Source organism: Falco naumanni, chromosome 4 (genome assembly GCF_017639655.2).
Source record: "Falco naumanni isolate bFalNau1 chromosome 4, bFalNau1.pat, whole genome shotgun sequence".
NCBI classification, from domain to species: Eukaryota; Metazoa; Chordata; class Aves; order Falconiformes; family Falconidae; genus Falco; species Falco naumanni.
Window position 1 is genome coordinate 32,475,242 of NC_054057.1, and position 13,108 is coordinate 32,488,349.

Below are 13,108 nucleotides of genomic sequence, written 5' to 3' on the forward strand. Positions count from 1 at the left end.
CTAAATATACCAGAAACTATATAAGTAAACAGACAAAAGTATCCCTCACATACTCACAATAAATCTGCCAGTCTTATTAGAACAACCATACAGGCGAGGCGGATGATCTTCAGCCTTTGTCAAGAGTTGTGATGAAGTCTGATATTTTTTTTTACCTCCAAGTGTTTTCCAGAATTCCTCTGAAATATAAAATATATAATTTATTCAGCAGTGGATTTAACATTTGATGTTTTAGCTTGTTAGATACTGTTTCAAGAATCCCTAAATAGTATCTTTGCTTTCTCATAGATCAGTGCATTTTCTTACAGTTCTTCCTGCAGTTTGTCAAAATAAAAATAAAAACGTAACTTGCAGACCTAGAAAGAGCAATGCTTTATGTCTCCCTCCCCTCCTATGCACTCGGAGTAAAGAAAGGACCACATTCTTCTGCAGCTCCTGCTACTGTCCTACAGACTTTCAGGGCATTGCACTGCTTGTGTATCAGCCAGTTCTGCACGGATCTCCATAGTAAATGCCAGGTTGGATTTTCAAAGGGAGAGTGAACATATGCTTCTGTCTACAAAATCTGTATGATCACAAAAACCATTTAGGCTGTATTTCCATGCAGTGCTGTATATTCTCAGCTGCCTATTAGCAACCACCTGGCCTCATACTAACCAGGTTCCTGGCCTTCATTAATCTTAGCAGTCTGGCATTTAAGAATGCTGGCAATGTACTGAGCTCCTTGTTCCTCTTCTTTGTTTGCTCCTTTTCCTATCCAGGTGTAGCCAGAGTTGTTTGGCAGTTTCAGAACAAAGACATCATTAGAGTTTAGTGACATGGCGTCAACATCAACCTAGATCAAAAAAGAAATTGTTTTATTTATATTTTCAAATAATGTGATTGCTATTTTCCATGTTTATATAAAATATGTAGATAGATGTTAATCAGCTAAGCTTTTTTCTTCATTTTTTTTCTCCTAGATTTATACTGATATAATTTAAAGAACTCAACCTGAGACAGCAAACTGACTTGAGGGGCAAAACTTGGGACTGTTTGGCAGTAGGAAACGCTATCTTATAAGGGTTGCTGATTCCTTGTCAATTCTTTGTCAGGTGACTATTGGCTACGTGTTTTCATACAGTTGCCTCTGAAAAATGTAGATTGGTTGCACATAGTTACAGCATATTCTCTTTGATTTATGAGATGGGTTGGTCACAAAAAGCAGATTTGATTTGGAGTTCTGAATTCCCACCCGATGTGACTACCCAACAAGATTAGTCGGAGAGGCTTGTGGCAGCTATACCATTTCCCATGGGGAATAGTTGGTTTACTTAGGAGGTGACCTTACCTCCGCAATCCTTGTAGTGGCTGCCAAGTTCCTGCGGATTTGGAAGAGCCGTGTGAGCGAAGGAGGTTTCTGACCTTCCTTTTTGGATGTCCCATCCTTGTAGACAATAAGTGGTTTGTTTTTGAACAGGCTCAGTAAATGTGCAGGCTCTTTGCCTTGGCTGACTCGGATCTGTATATACATATAGAAATGCAATAAAAGAAACAAAAGGACACAGGTAGTTATTTTTGGCCATTGTTGAGTAGCATAGGGGATGTTAGCCAATAATGTTAAGTATGTTAGCACGAATGAGAAGTCACAAGCTGAGAAGATCTAAAAATACAGTTCCAGACACATTAAAGTTAGAGCATTTGTGAGATTTTTTTGTCAATCATGCCGACACAAAGGCAAGATCCAAACTTCTAACATAATGTTTAGCTGATTAAAATGGCTGCTATCTACTGTAATAAGGTAATTGCTTTTTCAAAAGAACTGTCATTTCACAGAGTTTTATAGAATGACTTAATTCCCCTGAAAAAACACCTTTGTAATTTTAAGTGCCCTGTATTTAAGCAGAAGAGAATGGTTGTTTACCCTGTTTGTTATTTCTATGTGTATTTTATCTGCAGAAGGATGATAAAAATGAGCACAAATCTATCTTGCAGAGGATAACATGGATGACAAAAATGAACTTCCATTACAGATGCAAAAGATCTTACTGCAATCCCCCAAAAACCACTGAGCTATGAAGAACGACTACTTTTAGGTTAACGTATGATACAATTTACTTGTATACAACCATTTATTCTTTATAACAGTACCACCTGCCAAGGTGCAGGGCTGTGGCTCCCCGCCTTTTGGTCCCAGAAAGAAAAGGAAAAATAGGGAATGCGACATACTTTAGCCCTGCCCGACGAGACCTGGGGCTGCTGGGAGCCGGGGCGGAGGCAGCCGGGCTGCAGGGCCGGGGCAGCACTGGGTAGCAGGAGCAGGTGCTTTTGCTTATCTCACCACTGGATAAACTGGTACAGTTAACTGAAAAGGATGCCCTAGGACACGTGTACTTGTAGGTGCCAAACTGCGGCAGGATTTTACAAATGCCAAAAACAAACCCAATAATAATAATAATAAAAAAATCACAAACCACCCAGTAAAAATACAACAAATCGAACAAACAAACACCCTGCTGAGGGAAACAAATTCCTGCAAAACAAATAGGGGACCGGCTTCTCAGTAGTTATTTGTACTGTAGTGCCATCTAGTGACAAAAAATAGTACGTTTAAACTTTGCCAACAACGGCAATACAGACATTCGGCACATACCATGTATTCCAGGTAGCCACGTACAGGCATGCAAATGCTTACACGCATATACACGCACGTATATATGTATAGATACATATATATGCACACATATATATATATTCCTAAACTCACTGCAGGCTAAAAGTACTTGTATCATGTCCACTGCAGTGAGATGGATCTCCTTCAGTTTTCATAAAAAGACTTTTTAGGCACGTATTATTGCAGTTGTTAGTAATATTATTATTACTGTAGTATTAGTACTGGCCTTGGATGTGAGGCGGCACCATATTGTGCTGGACTTTGTCCAAATGCAGAACACGTATTAGGAATATTTCAGGCAGTAATTACCTAGAAGCATTCTAATCCTTCCTTAATATAATTTCAATCATAAATCATAACTGATTAATGGCTAAAAGTATGGTCTGCCATCTAAATTAACTGTACCTTGGTGGGTGGGGGAAGTCCTTTACTTTGGTAATTAAGAAAAGAGAATCACGGAATTATCTCCTACTGCTAAGAAAATCTCTGCCTGTCTCTTGTCATTTTACAGCTCTAGCTATTGGGTGAAAAGAGACCTCTCACCTCTCTACCTACCCAGCACTCCTCACTCGTGATGAGAACTCACATGCGAGTCATACTAAAACTAATTTATCTCCTCATACCTTTTAGTTGCCAATGTCCTGCACCTTGCCCTTGCACACCCCATTTTTGCAAGTGAGGATATACCTCCTGCTTTCATGGAGCTGCAAGCACCATAGGATGGGAAAACCCAAGTTACATTCCTCACTAAGGCAGGGACAAGCCAGACCTTGTTGCACGGTTCCGGCAGGCTCTCCCCTTCTGGCTGTCATGTGGCTTTCCTGTCTCCCAGTTTTGGACGTCTAAAAGTCAGGTGTCTTGTCTGGGCTAAACATCACAGCTTCTTCCATAATCAAAAGGAGACAGGAGAGCTCCCACAGGGCTATGGCTCTGTCAGACACCTGCTTCAGAGCAAGTTGCCCTGGGATGATCAGTCTCCACTGAACATGTACAGAGTGTCTCTAAGGCTAGGCAGGACTAAAACCTGATTTTTAGACAGTGAAATTCAAAGGAAATAAAAGGCAGTTTCAGGTTCCGTCATATCTGTGTTCTTTTGGACACCTACATTCAGAAAGGAGGATTCAAATGGGAAATCTCTGGTGGCTTTAGAAGGAGCCCATTGGTGCTTGGCTCGATACAGACCATGAGCAGTCAATGCTCCCAGTTTTCAAAGACTACGTCCCCCTTCCTTTCAGCTCTCACTGAAATTTGCATATATTGATGCTCTGTGGAATTTTATCCAAAAGACACTAACCTGCACGGCCTGACCGTTCAGTGAATCATCCAGCTTAACAGTCAGAAATGCAGATGCAGTCAATTCATCTTTTGTAGCACTGGCTCCTTGCCTGAGGAAGACAAGGAGAAATACAATGGTTAAGTACAGTTTGAAAATGATCTACAGCATATACTGCATGACAAACACAGTAAACAATCTTGCATTTACATGTAGTTCTGCTCAAAAGGCCATAAAGTCAGCATAAAATAATATCCACAGCTGGAGGTCTGTGCAAAGCCGACCAAACATACCATGTGTAGATGATCTTCCCTTTTGGGTAAGTGTAGAGGATAATGTAGCAGTCACCACCATAGAACTGTCCGTATGTCTCAGGTTCCACAGGAACTCTGCCACTGCTTTCCACACGCCAGATCTGGGGAAACAGAGAAATCACTGGAGAATGCTGAATTCATCCTACGACTCTTCAAGGAGAGTTTTTACTGTGTCATCCCTTGAGTGACCTTTGTTTTTGTTCCCGGGTATTACAGAATAAGACCAGGAAGGATTCTTCATGAAGCAGATAGAAACACCCTGCACCCACTGAATGAATAATGACCATCAACAAGCCATTGCAGTACATTTTTTTTGGTCTTGGTGCTTTAATGCCATATGATCACCTCATAATGCTACGTTGAACTTAATTTCTTAACATTTTAAGATGACAATATGACATGAACGGCACAACATCATGATTCATTGTAGAACTATCATATAATTTGGGAGAGGCACACTGCAGTCAAATAACAGAGTCATGCAAATTTCTTCCTATTTGATTCACTACAGCTCAGTTCAGTTAACAACTGCTCTCCAAATATATACTAAAATGTACAGCAAAAAATGCTTCAGATCTAAGTTGCTTTGGCTCAAGCCTACAGACCAGCCCAAGTACGAGATTAGAAACCTAGAAAATATACCAATGAGACCACAGGTATTTATCCCTTCTTTTTCTTCCAGAATCTCGACATGCAGACCTGTATTCAACAGGCTGTGTTGGTACAATGCCAAACCAGTCCTGTGTAGTCCAAAGATATTCCTGCAGTAGGTTATGGATAGATCTAGAAAGGCTGTACAGTCATCTTTTTCTCTGTAAAACCTACCAAGACTACCCGAGACACACACTAGGGACATCCTCTAGAAAGCAGACTGGATGCATATATAAAGACACGGAATGAATTTCTCACTCCAAGAGCATGCCCTCCCATTCCAGATTTCAAACTGGTACAAGCTAAAAGTTGTGTTCCCTAAAAATCACATTTAAAGTCTATCTTTAAAAAGGTATTGAGCAGAAGGGGAAATATTTCTGCTGTTTGGTTTCTGTTGAAGACTGGTACAACATCTTTCATAAGCACCAAAAAAAAACCATGTCCCAGCATATAGCTGACAAAGAGATTCACTTTCTACTTTGAAGTACCTTTTCTGGTGGTAGAAGTAACACTGCACAACAGTGTAAATGGCAAAACATAGAGTAGCAGCTTATCCCATTACAAGTAACAGAATACATTAGGTAGGTGGAATACAATTTAAAACAACACAAAAATTACCTCTACTTTTCCTGAGCCATCATCTACCATGTTATGCTGGGCAGCCATTTGCGGAGAGTCATGTAACCTGGTAGCATCAAATTCAATCTGCTCAATTTTAGCCACTGTCTCTGTGACATACACTTTGCCAAAGCCATCACTTTGATCTTTATCCTTCCAGTCTTTGAAAAATTGTTTAAAAATTGGCGTTTCACCTCCTTCAGGAAGGACTTGAATCTAAAATGAAGAAGACACATGAAATGTAGGAAAACAAAACTGACAGTTACTCGAACAGAAACTTTTCTGAATTATATGTTAGTCAAATATTGCCCTTTTGTCTTGTAAGCCCTTAAAAATATTTTTTTGCTGATTTAAGAGCAAAGTCTTTAACAGAGCTCACGCTCGTCTGGTATCACCTCATAAACAGATCACACCTGTGTGTTGGCAGGATAATTCATCTGCTGTATGAATTGTTCAGCATTCTTCATGGCAGCCTTTCTCTCTTGCGGGTTAGCATCTTTTCCTGGTTAAAACAGAAGGATAACAATACATGGGAAAGGGCAATGAGCTCACAGATCCTGCAAAACACAGACGTCCTTGAGCTAGGTTCTCTTCAACATTTTCTCAGTCTTGAACAAACACAAATGCTGGACATAGCATGAGCAAGAAGATCCACACAAAGCTGAACGGCCAAAACAGTACCTCAGTGGCTCTGAAAACAGTTAAAGTAATTGAAAAGGGAGCACTGTTTTTTGCTTTGTGTATGCTATTCTTAATATCTACTTTGGTTCGAGGTACAAGAACACCCTGGCTCTTTTCTCTGAACTTCCTTTGCTGGGTTGCAACGTGGTGAATAAAGCTGCTCTCCAGAACTGCCTTCACTTCTTCAGGGAGCATCACAGTCCTAGTAAAAGAAACTCCCATTTCATCTGGCTAGGCTGTGCAATTTACCACCACTCTTCCCCACCTATCGCTCCTTGTTCAGTCTTGCTCAGTGTTAGACATCTCTGAAAGTCTCTGTGGGGTGACACTGTATCAGGTTTGTGTCCCAGCTGGCTGTCAATGACTACACTCCAAAGACCTCTTAGTCTAATAAGATGTGCTGATAAGCTATTCATTGTATTCCATTTCGAATGAGACTATTAGCAAAGTAATTCACACTCCTCAGCTTAGTGGTCTAAGGATTTCCAGCGGAGACAATAACTGCAGCCTCCCAGTGCAAGGGTGACAATCACAGTCTAATGGGGTTTTTCAACACATTATTGTTACCAGCAGTAGCAAAGTGAGGATCTAGAAGGAACAAAGACAGGGCCACATTCAAAGAGCCTAAATTGTATTTTATGTATTTTATGTCAGATCCTATTGGCTTGCTTCTTCTAGGAGCTGTCAGGTAGAGAGTGAAAACCAGGAATCAGGGGGTCAGGCAGACCTTAGGCCATCTGAGCACGAAGCTCCCAAAATGTTTCCCTAACTGAAAATGAAGTTTCAAGCAAAATGCTTACAGTGCTTCCTGGACTGAGTTCAGCAGTTTGACAGCTGCATAGATTAATTATTTGCTATTGCACATGGTAAAAAGTAATGCAAATGCCACAGAATAATTAATACACCGCCTCAGACAAAAACGGGAGGATATTTAGCATTGGATGCAATGGCAGCACCACAACAGCTACAAGGTGTCCAGGCATAATTCCCCAGTAGTAGTCTTTTCCTGGGAAATATTCAGTCAAAGCAATTGCAGACACTCCTACAAGCACTGGTGATACCACAGAGAAATATTCATAAGGAAAAAAGAAGGATCAAAGTATTTGCAAGGTTATGCTTTTAGTTAATATGTGGGAGATACACCTTTCAGTTTCACACCTCTGTGGAGCAATGTATGGAAATATAATATCTACCCATTATCAAACCTTCAGTGTCTAGATTCTGTCGCAGAAGATATGGATTTGATGACAATATACAGAACTTGTAGAATTCTTCATGTTTGTTTTGTAATTTCCATTTAAATAAGCATTTAAGCACTCAGACTTACAGATACCTTAAAAATTGCCAGAACCAAGTGAGCAATCCTTGTCCACTGACCACACCAAGGAAGAACTGTGTGCAGGGTACTGCATCCAGCCAGTATTAAATTCTTGCTAGTGAACCGAGGTGGTTGTGTCAACTCCTTAGATATGTCTGCATAGCTTCTGCATTTGCAACAGAAATGATCTCTTACCTTTCCACACAAAGATCTTCCTTGCAGCACCGTTGTCCAAAATGAAGCACTCCTCAGACGAAAGCATAGCCATGGAGAAGGGGTTTTCCTCTGCTACCACAGACACTTTCATGGATCCACTTGCATCTGACACCTAAGAAAGGTATCATTTCAAATTTAGATCAACTCTGGCTTTTGTAACAAAATTAATTTCTGCTCCAAAAATTACTACAAAAATCAGCGCCTATTTCTATATAAATGACTATATGAAATTTGTATGCTGCTGGAAAGTAAGGTAGGCTGATTTTTTTGTTTCATTTCATTTCACATCCAACAGAGGGAGATGTAGTGTTAATTTTAGAGAGTGTGCTGGATCCCTGTATCACAACTTCTTAAAATATATGAGTTTCTCTTCCACTTTCAATTCGATTGCTCATTCAGTGAACACCTCAGAGTTAAAAATCCATATTTTTTTCAGCCCCTCCTGTATGCTCAGCTGAACTAGTGGAGTCCCTAGGTGACATCTTCTGCTACCAAGCAACCCTCACGGAAGCCAAAGGTACATACACATGCTGAACATGAGGATTTGTAATTATAATAAAATAGTCCTACACTGATATTAACAAGTGAAATACCTACAGTTCTTTAGTTGGAAACTGTAATATAAGATCTGTTGCACAATCTGCTTTGTAACCTCTAGCACCACTGTCAGATCATATAGACCTTTAAAACCTTTTAAAATTCACTCCTGCGTGACTGAAAAGACCAGTTAGTACTACTGAAAAGAAATTATTACTATTGTAAAAACTTCTCTAGCAGTCTTTCTTTCCTTTCAGAATTAAATATTAATTTTAAATACATCATTGTATCTGTATGGAATGGAGGAAAGTTACCACTGCATACACAAATAAAAATCAACTGTTATACCTACTGTGAGGGCTCAGCGTAGACCCGGCTCTTGACTTTTGACACTCACAGTTATATTGTAGCACATTTAAATTTAGCTAACAGGGCTATAGTTAGCAGGACCTGTGTACTTAGAGGAACTTACTAGATATCCACAGAATTTTCTGAGAGTTCTCAGGATTCCAAAACTCACTGCCAGCACTTTTGTTTTCTCTAGTACTGTCTTACTATAATAGTCTTGATCATACATGCAGGCTTTCTTTTTCTTCTCCCCTCCCTTCAAAAGCCTGCTACAAAGATAAATATGTGCCAGATTTTTTGGCCAAAAAGGAATGATTAATGGCACCTTAACACAGCATATAGACAAGGACTAAAAATGGCCTTGCAACAACGATCACCTCATACAGGCTTCTTGTAAACCCCAGTAACATACATGGGTAGGGGAAGGATCACGAAACAGGCAGAGAGGTGGCTCCATCCTGCTGTGGTCTGTGGGATGCAGGAGCTATGGAGGGAGTGACTCACCTTCTCTCACACTTCCCAGAAGCTTCGAAGCTACTCTAAATGGCACCTAAAAGGTCACACACATGGAAATCCAGTAGCACTTAGTGCTGTCAGAGCGCTGCCGCTTGTTGACCAAACCCTTCTTGTTAAGTGACTATTGGGAAGGGAAGACAGTGCATGGTATGCCAGTGAAAGAGTCTTTTCCGTCACACAAGGCAATCTTACTGCATGAGCCAGAGCGCAAAGTGCTGAAGAGGAAGGTCCAGATCTCAATGCTAATGACAGCTTGTCAAAAAGTATTATTGCAGTCTTCAGAGGAAAATAATCTTTTTTTGTTGGGAGAGGGGAGGATAGTGTCTTTTCTACATTTCATTTAAAATATCTCCCTTTTCCAAATACTCTCTTCTTTTCTCAAGTGGGAGAATACGAAAGAAAGGGGAGAAAATGGGGACTGAAGAGAGAAAATACAGGCCTGGAAAAAGTCTGGGGGTTTTATTTCACAAAAAGAAATAGTTGTATAGCCTTGTATATAGATAAGATACTGTATTGTTGGATATGAAGAATAAATTCCATGCCTTTTCTAGGAAAGAGCAGTGTACCTAGTACAACATGAGGAAAAATCATAACTTCACTGAATATAATAATAAAACTCCTAATGATTTAAAAGGAGTAAATATTTAATCCAGTTTGTTTGTAGGTAATTTTCTGGCAGTCGTGCCGTCCTAGTCAGCGTTAAGCCATTGCAGGTGAGGAAGGAGGAAAAGGGCAAAAGAAAGGAGTTTTGCATTCAATTTTTTTTGGATTTATATATAAAATATAACATCACTATCCCTCTTTCAAACTCTACTAAGAATAACTAAATCATTTATGGCTACTAAAACTCTCACTGTTAAAATCAAGAAGACAGGAAATAATAGTTTAATGCAAGACCAATCAATTATTCTTTGACCTGCACTGAGTGTTCACAGGCCATGCTTAACTTGTTTCCTAAGTAAATATAACTAGTCAGTCTTTTTTCCCTCAAATTACCTGGGCTGTCTTGATTGATGTGCTTTGAGAAACTTGTCCATAGGCTGCAAATCAGCTATCACAACTGCAGTTCTGTAACTGAAGCCAGAACTCCATATATGAGGGCACTACGTGTATGAATACTGTTGAGTGTACCTAACCAAAAAAAATATAAATGACTTACCATATATAGTTTAGCGCTTCTCCTGTTTGTAATATCAGCCAGCTCATCATCATCATCATCACTGTCGGGAAGCGCTGGCTTGCTACCCAAGACCTGTACAAGTGAATAACAAATTCAATGCAGAGAGATAAATACTTAAAACTGAAGTGTTTTGTCCCCGTAATCAATCAGATTGGGACCATCTTTGCATATAATCCAATCTAAAACCAAACTCATGGGTTGACTTGTTCACAAATATATGGGTAATTTTAAATAACTGTCAGATCCACAGCAGCTTTAGATCTGTGTGCTGTCTTTCCTGCAAGCCAACTTGCTGGTCATCTATAGACTAGGATAGGAAATTATATATACAGAAAAACTTCAAAAGACACACAGACACACAAATACACAGAACAGAAAAGTTTATGTAATCCTGTTCTATGTGTGTGTTTAAGTCTGTCTTCCCCTTTTCCTCCCATTTTTTAGTAACTTCTAAACTGTCAGCAAGCACATCTTACAATTTTTGGATTAAAACTACTCTTAAAATGTTAATCAATACTAAGATTAAAACAGACAAAGTGAAATATATGAGTTGAAATTATCTTTTAAAATATTTAAATTGGCAATATAAAATACCGGATTATGAGTTAAAAAATCTTAACAATTAGATTCTTAAATCCATTTTAAAGAGGAAAAATTAGCCAAGGTCTTAAAAAAAATTATGGGGTGAGAAAAACATTTTCTTCCTCTACCACCGGAGTATCAATTTTACTGCTGTAGTTGTTTTACATCATAGTAGTTTTCCACCGTTGGTAAAGTCATAACAACTATCACTATGAGAAATTTACAGAGGTTCATCAAGAGTATGTTATGGTCAGATAGTCATTTTTAGATCTTAGTTACCCTTTCTTAATGACCTTTTCTTAATGATTCATACATGACTAGATCCAAAGTTACATCCATTATGTTATGGATTTCTATGTAACTATGTCCCAGAGTGAAGGTAGTAGTAATTAGTGCATTTGAGTACATATTAATATCAAGCACCAAGGGCAGTGCCAGCCTTCCCATTGACACAGTGCATTTGCATATAACATGGAGTCACATGCAAAACCACTGTAAATATTTGATAACAGGGAAGCCTAACAAAGGATATAGCTGGAAAGAAATTGGAAAACAAATACAGCCTAAATATTTAATATAAATCTGCCATCTGGAATTTCCTGACCTGGTAAAACCAGTAAAATAGAAAAGGGGAAAAAAAAAAGCACGCCTTGTTAAGTGTGATTGTTACAGTTTATGCTAAAATATTTTACTTGTACTCACTGAAGACAAAAAAGTAACACCTTGTGTGTTTAAGAAAGATGTTAGTTGTAGCTCTTCAGTAGTTATCACTCAGCATTTCCTGAATTTATGCCACAATGGCTGCAGATTTACCAATGTATAGGACAAGCAGGACTACATGTTCATAGCAGAGTTCCACCATGCTGGTGAATGGCTAAAACCAGTGGGTATATTTGGCATATCAGCACATGGTTTCTGAAAATGTTTCCCTTCCCAGGTTTTCATGCTAACCAGCAGCCTACACGCAAGCTATAGAACACCAAGAATAATGCTGCCTTTGTAATGCAAGGGTCAGAAAACTGCCAAGTAACAGGCACACTTCTTTACCTGAACAGATATAGAATAGGTTTGAGGGTTTTATTACATTTGACTTTCAGTAACAAGAGGGTAAAAGAGTCTTGTTAATAAAACTTCCAGAAGTCCATACTCACTAGTTCTCTGCCTAATTAGGTATTTCCAGAAAAAAAATACACGAACCCCACCACCACACACACATACACAGTGATTCCCGATACAGTTATTGTCAGTGTTTTCCTTTGCCATGCATATAGGATACCTGTGGCACCACAATTATTCTGCAGCTTCGTTGTAAGTTGCTTAAAGTGATATAAAATAAATTGCTCTTAAAATTATATATATAATTTTTACAGCTATGAAAGTGCTACTCTAAATATTTTTAAACAAAGCGAAGCAGTACCTGTTGGTGTTTGTAAATGCATCTTGACAGAAGCAGCCCCTCTAATCACAGCAGTCTAAGCGCTCCTCTCTGGTGGCAATTAAACCAAGCAGCCTCTATAATTTAAAAACTGGGCTTTAAAATTGGCCCCAGCACAGTTTAGACTGCTGGTCTGACCCGTTGGTATCTTGAAACTGCATGTAGAACGCTTTTCTGAACTACACAGAGAATTACTGTCACAGTCCCTAAGTCTTATCTTAGAAAATCTCAGTTCTTCAGTACTGGCACAGAGCCAGGGGTCAAAACCTCCCTTGTGCAGATGCAGTTACAGGTATGAGATGAACAGCCCTGGAAAGGGCAGAGACATTCTGGTGATTCTGGGGAAATCAATTCACAATTCTCTAAACAGCAGCTTGCACAGTAGCTCCTCTGGCCAAAGCTAGCTCTGTACTTCAGCACTGGCGAGCAGAAAAGGAACATTACTCATTTCTGTAATTATTTTGCAGTTTTTCAGATGAGCCCCAAAATAAACAAAGAAGGGTCCTGAGGGTTCCTCCTTCTCCTGCATTTGAAGTCACAGTTGCTTGTAGATCCTGGTATTTTGCTGACCCTTGTTAAGAAGGAAAAAGATGTGCTTCTCCTCCCACCAGGTAAGAAAATCCAGGACTTGTGAGGAGGGCTGTGCAGCCAACACAGCCGTTAGAATAAACCTTGAGCTGAATCACTAGTGGGTGTGTATAGCTGTGTATGTTAGTATCAAAAATAGAAGATGATACAAGTTTAAAATTACCTAAGGCATGCGAAGACACCAATTGTGAAGAGATT

At 39.3% G+C, this 13,108-nt stretch overlaps 1 protein-coding gene across 1 annotated transcript in view; it reads right to left on the reverse strand.

Moving 5' to 3' along the window:
- The window catches only part of SCIN (scinderin), a 50,301-nt gene that overhangs the window by 5,725 nt on the left and 31,468 nt on the right, over positions 1 to 13,108 (reverse strand). Inside the window, exons 5-13 of the mRNA XM_040593222.1 lie at positions 10,285 to 10,377; positions 7,704 to 7,836; positions 5,923 to 6,011; positions 5,510 to 5,725; positions 4,220 to 4,341; positions 3,948 to 4,038; positions 1,331 to 1,501; positions 658 to 835; positions 58 to 179 (exon numbers count right to left, since the gene is read on the reverse strand). Of these exons, the coding sequence (XP_040449156.1) occupies positions 58 to 179; positions 658 to 835; positions 1,331 to 1,501; positions 3,948 to 4,038; positions 4,220 to 4,341; positions 5,510 to 5,725; positions 5,923 to 6,011; positions 7,704 to 7,836; positions 10,285 to 10,377 (1,215 nt within the window). The remainder of the gene's footprint in view (positions 1 to 57; positions 180 to 657; positions 836 to 1,330; positions 1,502 to 3,947; positions 4,039 to 4,219; positions 4,342 to 5,509; positions 5,726 to 5,922; positions 6,012 to 7,703; positions 7,837 to 10,284; positions 10,378 to 13,108) is intronic.